General features: G+C 35.5%; 1 protein-coding gene and 1 long non-coding RNA gene across 2 annotated transcripts; both read right to left on the minus strand.

The window, feature by feature from the left end:
* Positions 1 to 1,277: 1,277 nt before the first annotated feature.
* On the minus strand, positions 1,278 to 2,247 carry LOC113758035. The gene is made up of 2 exons (XR_003466554.1): positions 2,188 to 2,247; positions 1,278 to 1,659 (listed from the first exon to the last, which is right to left on the minus strand). It is a non-coding gene; the product is annotated as an uncharacterized LOC113758035 (long non-coding RNA).
* Positions 2,248 to 4,027: 1,780 nt separating this feature from the next.
* LOC113758034 lies at positions 4,028 to 9,125 on the minus strand. Its single transcript, XM_027301065.1, has 8 exons — positions 9,068 to 9,125; positions 7,566 to 7,624; positions 6,652 to 6,758; positions 6,473 to 6,553; positions 4,970 to 5,093; positions 4,674 to 4,862; positions 4,173 to 4,280; positions 4,028 to 4,049 (listed from the first exon to the last, which is right to left on the minus strand). The coding sequence occupies exons 1-6, from the start codon at positions 9,123 to 9,125 to the stop codon at positions 4,758 to 4,760; spliced, it is 534 nt and encodes a 177-aa protein (XP_027156866.1). The 3' UTR covers positions 4,028 to 4,049; positions 4,173 to 4,280; positions 4,674 to 4,757.
* Between the last annotated feature and the right edge of the window lie 2,518 nt (positions 9,126 to 11,643).

Genomic DNA, 11,643 nt, shown 5'->3' on the forward strand with positions numbered 1-11,643 from the left:
TGAAACAAAAGTAGTTAACATCATGACAAAATGAAAAATTTGAAAAAAAAAATGGGTGGGGGAAGAGAGGAGGTTTGGGGAAAGACAATTCTAAATGAGTTAATTGAGTTATCTATTAAATGGGTATTATTGGGTAACCCATTTATACCTATCTATTTATGAACGGGTATGGATAAATTTATTTAAGTGGGTTAGTTTGCCACCTATATTCAAAACTTAGCTTCACATAACTGACCATGGAAAAGAAACAGTACACTGGGGTGTGAAAATGAAAATATATTCGGACGCCATGACATCAGCACTCAAGCCTGAGCTTAAGGAATCATATTTATATATTTTCAACTTCAACAATTATTTTAAACTCTCGTCTAAACGAGAAAGTCTTCTACATCATATTCTGAAATTGAAGTGACAAACATTTAATAATTAAGCCACAGTAAACCAGTGGACACGAAAATATTGTGTAATAATACTACTTGCGTGGGCTGACCATTCTCAACACATTTTTCCACTTTATAACATTTCTTTTTTTTCCTTCTCCAAATTTGGAAAAATACAAAATATTTCACGTTTATGTGCTTAAAATAAGAGCTTATATGGTGGATATCTTATATTTTTTCATGCAATATTTATAGGAAAACATCTAAATATTGTAGCAGATATTTATTTTTAATTTTGTAATTGGTATATGAATAAACTTTATCATTTAATACATATACACACACACATATAGACACATACACACATGACTATACGAAATTTCTCATTCGGTATAGAAAATAATATTACATACCGGAAGTCAAACATTGACTTTTTGAACACATGCTAGCCATCATGACTAGTAACCAAATTTCCTTTTACTTAATTTGTCAAGCTGAATACTTTAATTGCCAAGCTGAATACCTTTTACAACAATCAATTCACTATGAATCAAGTTTTTTGTTTCTTCTTTTTTTAATTCCGACAATGTCTTACATGTGTCTTATTATACTAGGAGGATAACACCGCGCATCGCGCGGTGTAATTTTCAATCTTGACCATAAATGCCCAATTATTCAAATTCAGATATTAAATATGAAAAAGATTATTAGATGCTTCTCCTCTTATCGCATGGACGAATACCCTGCAACCAGATTATTAGATGAAAAAGATTCAGGCTTCAATATGAATGTAGAAATTATGCAAATAAAATCTGAATCTTGAGTAATATATTCACCTCTACCAAATATCCTCTAGTCTTTCATAAACAAGAAAAAAAAGGAAAATGGAAAATTCACTGGATTTAAGTGGAAGTAGTCATAATATTTTAGTTCTAAAAGAAATATTCAAGAGTTCCAAATAATTCCCTTGAACTGGATAAAGCATTTGAGCTTAGTAATTAAATCAAAGGTTCCTTTCTACCCGACTTGAAACCAAGAAAATCAGAATGCTATCCACAGCCACAAGAATGTTCACGTTTAAAATCAAAAGTGCACACATAACCTTCAAAGGACCTACCAAATGCTCTTGACAAAGTTCTAATGCAACAATAGGAGGACAATTAAGGCTTGAAATTGCAGCATGCCGACTATTTCCTGCATTTGCCAACATGAGTGGCAAGATATCCGTCCTGTCTGTATGCCATCACCACCAAATACCCCAACAACAGTTTGCATAGTCCTGTAGTGTAAGAATAAATCATCATAACCAAAAGCATACAGTCAAGGTGCCAAAGCATGCCTTTTCATATCAGGTTAGAGCTTGTGGAGCAACTATTCAGTTGAATGTATAACAGTTAACTTTAGTCTCTTTGAATCAGGGGACAGAAGGTATTGACAGCAATTACCCTATAAAACGTCATCCCATTGTACTTGAAAATGTGTGCTCAACCATATGGGAATGGCATTGACAGATCACAACTTAATGCTCAAAAAAAGAAAGGACCAAAGAGATAGTCATTGATCTATAATTTAGAGGTACTATCAGGTTTTGAGGCTAGCTGCAGCCTAATTCTGCTGGAGTTTCTTTCTTCATACAAGAAATTCAGTTTACTAGTTCAAGAAATGAAAATATGTATGTTTAAGCAATTGGATAAGCAAACCCAACATTGACTGCAAAAATGCCAGAATAGAAGAGTTTGAGGAGTCATTCTTTCCAAAAATGATAGCTTATGGTAGTTAATACACGAAAAGTTAAGAGAATTGGTACCTTAGCAATGGAGATGTGACAACTAATTCAATCCTGTTCAAAAGCCCACTTGTATGTACATTGACGGGTATTTTACATACGTGCAAGCTAAAAAATACCGAATTACACCCGTTCACTGCAAGTATACAGATCAACTAGTAGTTTAGGGTATATATCGGGTCGATCCCACAAGGAAGAGTGAACAATTACCGGTATTACTAAAGCTTCTCTATTATTTAGACTATCAATGAATTATAACAAATTTAACCTACTGAAATTATACAAAATAACAAATAAAAGCTCCTTAGGTTGTGGTATCCCTAACTACTCATGCAAGTGTTATATTTGGATCATTGAGTACTACATCTAGGCTAGTTATGGTGTAATTTCCTTATGCATTTGAATCCTACTTTCGTAGTGAATCAATTATACTTATAACTAATCCATACCTATTCTCATGGTTATGAAATTAGCTACAAGTTCATTTCTTCAATGAAATTACATGAAATGAATCACTAAAAACCACATAAGTGCACCTCTACTTTCGTGAGTGTACTCCCTATGTTTAGCACTTCTTGAACTAGTGTTAAATCTCAATTTTCATTGCAGAAACAACACCTTAAATAATCACAATCAATGGTACCAGATTAATCATGATTTAAAGAGCCAAAGTGCTAAATAACTTGCTCAAATCATAGCAGTCAAATAACCAAATAATAAACACTAACAATTATAGAAAGGTCAACCAAACCCAAGGCTTAAACTTTAGAAACACATAATGAACACAAAATCCAGAACTTGTATATTAACTAAACTTGGAATCAAATACAAAAGATAAAGAGTTTGGAAGGAATACAACCCTTGTCACATGAGCTTTCTTCCTTGCCTTCTTCATCCTCCATCTTCATCCTAATCTAGATAATAAACAAGAATGGACAGACTATACTACACTATACTAAGCTAAACTAACGCTAGAGAGATGAAAGAGCTACATTTCTGCAACTTCAAGCTTTCTCCCGTAGCTCACTCTCTATTTTCCTGCTATGAACTCCAATCTTCCTTCAATCTTGCAATCTTGGCTATTTTATGATGAAAGATGGTCAAGAAATGAGGCCTCCACCTTCCTTTTACAGCTGGAGATGTTTCTCACATGTCTAGCAACGCATGTGAGTTGGTGGAGGTGAAATTGAGTTTTACGCGTACAAAGCAGCCTTTTCTGACCACAATCCGGCCAGGAATCCGGCCACAAATCCGGCCAAATTCCGGCCGGATTGCTACAGTGACCATTTGGTCACTTCTGGTTCAATTTCCAGCTCTGCTCCGATTTTGCATCAACTTCCACTGAACTTTTCTTGATGATAAAAGCTGATTTAGCTCTTTACCAAAACATGAAACTTGTAGCCCTTTGAGTTAGCTTTCCAATGCATCAAGAATCACCTCATTTGGATCTGTGTAGGCTGAGAAATGACCGGAATACCCTTACCTGCTCATTGCCCTGTTCCAGTTTCGACCAGTAGAAATTTGCTATTGTAATTCGGCATTTTGACCTAGAAAACCTTTAAACTGGATTTAGATGTCTTCACCAAAGTTGTAGATATATCTCTTATCTTCAAATGGGTTCAAGAATCATCTCAATCCGATCATTGTAGCTCAAGTTATAGCCGAAATACAAAAATGTGTCAAAACTGTCAAAATACACAAAATCCAAGTAAAAAGTGATAAAAACCTCATTTAATTGAACAAAAGCATTTTATACCAATTATAGCCAAAATAAATCATTTTCTTCCAATAATATACCCAAAGTGACTAAAAATAATATAAAATATCATACAATTATTACGTAAATTAGTCACTTATCATACATGCTTGCGCAAATTATCAACCTGATACAGGAGCTAAAGATTGTCATACCCTATAGTTACCATTAAGGACTTTGTTCTAGATTGAAAAACAAAATAGAGGTAAGAGATTCAACTGTGCATCACAGGAAGTCAGCTATTTCCCACCTGTTGCCAGCCAAGTGGAGTAAGGTGTGCGTCGAAATATTCTGGAGACGTATATGCTTTATAGTTCTTATCCCCTTCCACATTATGGAATCCTTGAGCATGCCTCACCTAAGTTATTTCACAAAATAAAAACTTAAAAGAGTAGCTCCCAAAATGCTATACAGCATAAAAACTCTTGGCAACATTGTGCAGGCAACACAGATACATGTAAAAACTAGAGCTCCAACACTGGGAAGTCAACACATTTTTGTCTCTAGCTTTCCTGCTATACATTGATCATCCCAGAACAGAATGAGAAACTGCATTTTACAATCTAATAGGCATCAACTCATGAGCTTATCTTGGTGTAATTCTGTCTGGATGCATATAACCCATGCCCTCTATCAAATTAACAACATGCAGCAGTAAACGCATTGGGAAGTAATGTGGTGATAAAGAAAGCAAATCTCAGGGTTTATTGAAAACAAAATTCCTTAAATGCCTAAACTTCTAACATCTTACAACTTCATGAGGGAAACTTCTCCATCAAAACTTGGTAACAATCCAAAAAGAACTTGATGCTCAGAGAGTTGAGAAGCCATTCCCTTAGTAATCCGAACACGACGGCACCAATTCACCCTCAATGCATGACAGAGTAACATAGTCATTGACCAGCATAGTGAGTTTGTAATCTCTCCTCTCAAACTCAAGCTAGCAAAAACACAGAAGATCAAAAAGTCAGTAATGAGGTGAGATGACACTATGCATTTCACTTAACAGAGTTCAACTTTTAGAAGCATCCCAGTTGACAGTCTCACCACTTTCTGCACTCGCTCATTAGCAGTTGGAGTTCCTCCAAGGACGGACTCAGGAAGATATGGGCTACTAACGCGCACTTCATTCATCACAACTATAGTAGTCTTGTCCCAGTGCACTGGAAGCCTGTATACATGATGAAATTAGTAATATGAATCATAATCCTTTGTTTCATCTTTATTTGGGGTTATGCATAAGATAAATTTAAAGGTCGAACAAATACTAAATGAAAAGTAGCCACTAACAGTAAATAACACCATAAAAATCACTAAAACAACTCTTCTTAAACGATAACATACAAATGGTCATCCAGATAGTTCTTTTCTGGATGACATAAGGTAGCTGAATGTATTAAATATTCAAATGTGATGGTCTAATCAGGATATGTGTGTGTATGTGTGCACGCTCGCACGAGAGAGGGAGAGAGAGAGAAATTTGGAGAAGCATTCTTTTTCTTTTTTGTTTTTGGGAGGGGGGTGGGGGAATCACCACAGTGTAGCACCTCTATTAGCTTTGCCCAAAAATGTCAGCATGCTATGCATATAATGGATTCAGGATGCCAGAAATGCTGTAGAGTTTCACTAAAGTACTAGAGCCAACTGCTTGCACTCATGTCCATGAGTCAGTTAACTGCATTTTTAAGAAGCTCAGGGGGCTTATTCTTCTGTTCTCCTGAGAAATTTCTGATGAAGACCATAGACATTAAACAATTTCAGGCTCGGTTAATCAGATGATTCTAACCAGATTCCTATATGAAGAAATGAAAACTAAATACCAAAGTTGAAAGCAGAGGACTGCCATTTAGAAGGATTGACATGTTTCCTTGAAGACGTCTCCCTTGGTGGTGTTGGCAAGAAGAAATATATTAGTCTTCTCATGAATTTAGACAACATGGATGGATTTGTTTTGCGTACAACATTCATATGGTGCACAATGACATTCGAAGAATTAAAAAGGAGATTCTGCACAGGAATAAGATTTTTCAGCAGTTTTGCTCTCTAATTCTGCATCTAACACAACTTCTAAAATGGAGTTGTTTTATGCATCTGACCCTCAAGGCTAAGCTATTCGAATAGCCCAATGAACTTTATGAAATTAACAATCTCAAACCTGATAGAACCTTTAAATGGAAGCCATACTATCTAGTCAACATCTATGATCTTTCACTGGAAACAATTATTTTGATTAGTAAAGATTTCTTTATGACGATAGACCCTTGGAGTTGTATAACCACAATTAATTCTTGAAATAACATGCCATTTAGTTCATGCAAAAATCTGTTTTTTGCCAACAATTGGATGTCATAACAACACTAGCATTACCAGAACGTATTTATCACAAAATTGAAATAACAAGTCAAGACTGCAAAGAACCAATATTTTCAACTAGTACAAGAGGAAAGAAAAATCTTCATAAAATATACTGAAAAATCATATTGAGAAAGTCAAACCGGTAATAGAAGATCAAGAAACAACAATAAAGAAATGACAAACACAAAAACTTACGTTTTGGACAGAGCATAAAAAATGCTCTGAGCTTCAGCTGTAACACCAATCCCAAATCTTTCAGCCACCAACTCACCTTGCCTAATGAAAAATGCCACTTATAAAATCAACCACAATAATCACAAAATAGTCCAAATCCACAACTTCGTCAAAAATTTTTAAAAAATAATTCGAAATACCTAATAGCAGAGTCTTCTCTGGCTTGACGATTATTAATATCAATAAAACATTTCTTGAGATCAAGAGGGTCTTCACCTTGACCCAAAAAAGTAAACTCCTTTAGTTTCTATCGTCGTTGCCCCCTCAAATACACATCTCAGCTAGCCTTGCCTCTAAAGCCTCTAATCCTGCATACAATTATGTTTTGGGATGAAAAAAAGCAACTCTACTCACTTAAAGATGAGTGAAAAGCCAAAAGCAGAAAGGAAAAACTTCTGGTATATAGAATTTCGACAAAATGTCTAAACTCAGCGTTGCTCATCTAAAATGAACCCGATATGAGCAAAAGGGACAGTAATATTCCAATTTTATATTTAAATTAAAGGAAAAAAATGCAACGACAAATTGGGAAGAAGAAAAGGTTGAGCTTATTTGGGCGAGGAAATAACCCATTTTTTAGAAACTTACCATATAGAGACGACCTTCAAAAGAGAAAACAGAACTTAGAAAATCCCATGAGGGTGGTGGAGGGAATTTTCAAAATCTGTACCTGCAACATTACAACATCATAAAAGAAAAAAATTAGACAACAAAACTCGTAAATAATTGGGGGGAAAAGAACCAGAAGGCTGAAGAGGCTTTGGAAGAAAGAAGAGAAGAAGCAAGAAGAGGTTTTTTTTTTTTTAAGAAAAGAACCGAAACAAAGCAGGGCTCATTATCACAAGCACCTAATCCTCGGGATAGAACAGAAAGAAACAGTGGGCGAAATGTACGGCTGCTGAGCACAAAGTCACTTCGCCCACCTTCTCCAACACCGCATTACCAATACAACCTCCAGAAAATAGCAGAACAAAAAAATTCAATAAAAGGGCAACTGTAAAAAAGAGAAGCGAAGTGTTAAAATGGTAAATATCAACGGGGCTAGGAGCCCAACGACTGCATTAGCAAATGACTGCTTCACCGGTTCAGGAGCAGCCACAAGGAGAAAATAGCCTGTGCAAAAATTGTACGACAAATACACAACCACATGAAAGTCAAATGGCAAGGAAGAAGGAGAAAGAAGAAGTAAAGAAAAGTCACAATCTCTCATCAGAGGTATTGTACGGTACAGTTAGAGGTGGCAAAATGGGCGGGATGGGCGGGATTTGCTTGGGTTTGTGATGGAACCGAGTCATATGGGTTTGGGCCCAACCTTACCCATATGTGTTTTGGGACTAACTTGGGCGGGATCACTTTGGGATGGGTTTAGATTGATCCCGCCCAATACCCAAATCTATTTTCTACATATTTTTTTTCCTTTAATTCATTTTTATTTTTTATATAATTTTAATATTTTTGATTTATTAAATTTTTTTTAGTTTTATTAAATAAACATGCAAGTGCTTTATACTCAAGATTCCCATCAAAAATTGGATTAACAAATAAAAGAAAAAATAGATATACAGTCATATTCCAACATATATCAAGATGGCCAAGGTACTTAAGGTGTTGAATATTTATTCTCATCATTGTCCAAAGATGACAGGTCTAAATTGACTGAAATGTTGAAAATTCTTGTGGACAATGACTAGGAAAACTACTAGATTATATTCTCTAGTATGACTATAAAAATTGTTAAAGATAATTTTTGAATCTAAGACTCCGTTTGGATTGGCTATTTTTTCAAAAAATAAGTTTTTCAAATATAATGTTACAGTAATATACAATAACTCAAAAAACATCCCATCCATATTAGTATATCAAATATTTCAAAAAAATTTTATAGTAAAATTTTTTCATATACACTGCTATAATAAAATATTTCAAAAATACCCCCCAAAAATAGTTAAACCAAACAGAGCCCTTGTTATTTGAGCCCAATGGGTACCCAAGTATTTCCCAAGTATTCCCATCAATTAATGGGTACAATTGGGATTTGTCCCATTTTAAACCCAATATCAAAATCCAATACCCATCCCGCCCAAAGTCCCCATGGGCATGGGTAACCCATTGGGACTTGGGACAAATTGCCACCTCTAGGTACAGTACAGAAACAGAGCTCCGATAGGAAGGTGAAGAAAGAAGAAGCTCTCTACCAAAGCCAGCCAACAACCGACTACCAAACAACTACTCCGCTGTTTTTTGACCAAAAAAAAAATCGGACAGCATGAGGAAGGTGAGTATTATTATCACCACTATGACTCTGTTTGTCAGTTCCATACAGGCAAGCAAAACACACCCCATCTACGTTGAGCAGGTGCACGACTGCAACTTTTCCACCCATCACAAAGCGACACATCAGCAAACCACACACCTTTGACAACTTTCCTAAGCACTTAGTCTACTTTAGGTTGATATGATTGATATTTATCACCACTATCGGTCCATTGCTCGGTTCCATGCAAGCGGCTAAATTTTCCTAAGCACTCAAAACATTTCCATTCATTCAAAACACACCCAACACCGCAAAGCAAGCATTGAGCACGTGGAGGAGGACGACAACATTTCCACCCATCACAAAGCGACACATCAGCACCACACAGAAGACGATTTGGCAACTTTCCTAAGCACTTAGACAATGTGCTGTCCGGCCGGAGAATAGCCCAAAACGAATAGAAACTTATATCTGATTTTTAAAGGGTAATTATGCAATTTTACTTAGTAAGGTAGCATCTTAGTGGATTCCCCAAAATAAGCAGCTCCCAGCTGGTCCATTCAAAACATCAAACCTTGGACTCAATTAATCTACATGACACCCATTCTACTGGCTACATTACCAAAACCGCATCCTTGCAACAAAAAGAGGGGCAAGAATTGTTGCCAAAGCATCCATTTCCGAAGGTTAACTCTCAAAACTAGCTCAAATTCTAAAATTTAATTCACATTTTTATACATCATTTTTTACACCATATACAAAATCTATAAATGAATTTTTTTTAATGGCGAAAAAGCAAGATTTAAGAAGTAGGAAGGAGACGAAAAAATGACACATTTTTATGGCTACTTGGTGGGATGGGAGGCAAAGGTTCGAATCTTACTTCCCACAAAAAATGACACATTTTTATGGCTTGTCTCCAAAAAATTCAGGCGGGTGTGCAGTTTGAAATCATTCAAATTTTACATGTACAGCCGCTCAATTCTGATAAATTCAATCACGAATAGGACCACTTCAATTTTACATCTCCTTAGTCAACACGTAACTCTGTTTGGAAAATTGCGGCACATTCAACCCTCTTTGTTCAAAGTGTCGCATTGGCTTGAAAGGTTGGCTTCTGGACCTAGCCCTAGAGGACCTGGTCATTAAGCTTAAAAGTATGGCCAGCAAGTATTTGGAGAGCGGTTCAGCCATGCAAGGACAATGAGCAACCAACACTAGTATATTTTGGTAGTATTTACCATATAGAGAGGGTCTAAGACTCTGTTTTTTTTTTTTTTTGGTTATTTCATTTCAATTCTTTCTTTCTTTGATGTCTTGTTACACGATGAAATCTTAAAGCATAGATGTATATTTCTGACTTTTGCCCTTGAAGTGGCAGTTATAATGATAGATATTTTTTTTTTCTCAATGATTTCTTTCATTTCTTTTGCCCTTGATCAATGGTTCAAGCTTTCTACAATAGCAAGTCCATGGATAACTCACGTGTTCCAGTTCATCATACGTTAAAAACATGAAAACATTTTTCTGCAGACACTTTTAATTCGATCAACAAATTAGAAAATTTTCTGATGGATCATGAGTTGGCTGCATGAGACAGTGTAGTGCAGCTTTTATAGAAGCATTCCTCACAAAGCATGGATTATCATTTCCTACAACATACTATCGAGGATGAAAACTTCCATCTACTCCATAAAGTTGTATTCTTTTAAGGGTTCTCTGTCTATAATAAGTACCTTTAGGACACTGGTGAAATGGGATGAAATATTTATTATGATGGCTCTAATCAATTCTATCAAATTTTTTATGTGGATATCTATTTTTTCTGTCTATTCTTATCTTATTAAATGTCCAAACCCTTATTTATTTTGTTTAGGTTTAAGTCTCCTACCTATTATTGTTACAACATGTTATAGTAGCTTGATTATTGTTGTTAAGAAACAATCACATTTCATATTTTTGTCTCCAATTATTATTATTATTATTTTTTGTTGTGATCAACAAAAAGAGGAAGGCAAGAGGAGAAAAAGACAATTTATCGGCCTTGGCAGACTTTTATTTCAGAAGATGTAAAAAACTTATATATATATATATATATATATAGAGAGAGAGAGAGAGAGAGAGAGAGAGAGCAAGCAAAAGCCATAAAATGATAGTAGCTAGTTGCAGTTACCAATTGACTGGATGTGGTGTTCTTGTGGGTCTCCCTTAGATTTCTCTTAATGAGGCGTTTAATTGTAACTTCCGAGTGTTTCTTTCTTTGTGTGTGTGTGTTTGTTTGATCTAACTGCGGAAAAAAAAGATAGTAGCTAGTTGCATACCTTGAAGTTTATTTTCTTTCCATTTTTTCTTCTTGTTTCCTTTTGGGGAGTATAATAGTCTTGCGTGGAAAACGATATACAAGGCTGTTCTTTTTTTTTCTAACTTTGGGATTATACATCTCACAAAATCATAGAGCAATATGACGTTTTCTTTCTTTTTTTCTTCTTTTAAATAGTCAAAACATGGGATAGAAAAAATGATGCGGAAGCAGGTAGAAGGAATGGTTTCACGAGCTTTTTCCAAAAATAACAAAGATGCGATTCAAGAAAACAAAATTACAACAAAAGGCAGAAAACGAAAAAAAAAAAAAAGAAAAACAAAGTGCTACTCCGATGAAGTCCTATGCCAATGTTGGCGTCGGTTGTCCTCTGAAGGGAAGTCCGGCGCTAATCTTCGGACTTCCTCTGAAGTCGTGGGCGTGCAGCTTCCGTTTGCTCTCTCTTTTGCTAGCTCCATTTTGTCCAAAACCTCGCAGCAACTTGTTCTACATCAAAAAAGTGTAGTAGGATAACCTTGTATACACATCTAAAAATATATTTATGAAGTTTATCGCTTT

Source organism: Coffea eugenioides, unplaced genomic scaffold (genome assembly GCF_003713205.1).
Source record: "Coffea eugenioides isolate CCC68of unplaced genomic scaffold, Ceug_1.0 ScVebR1_3522;HRSCAF=4746, whole genome shotgun sequence".
NCBI classification, from domain to species: domain Eukaryota; kingdom Viridiplantae; phylum Streptophyta; class Magnoliopsida; order Gentianales; family Rubiaceae; genus Coffea; species Coffea eugenioides.

Excerpts from the sequence above, each read along its gene's own strand:
- LOC113758034 (XM_027301065.1), bottom strand. The coding sequence starts at position 9,125 with ATGGGTGGAAATGTTGTCGTCCTCCTCCACGTGCTCAATGCTTGCTTT. Across the intron at positions 6,554-6,651 it reads AGAGAAGACTCTGCTATTAG|GCAAGGTGAGTTGGTGGCTG; the intron begins GTATTTCGAATT and ends ATTTTTCATTAG. Across the intron at positions 4,863-4,969 it reads ATGAGCGAGTGCAGAAAGTG|CTTGAGTTTGAGAGGAGAGA; the intron begins GTGAGACTGTCA and ends TGTTTTTGCTAG.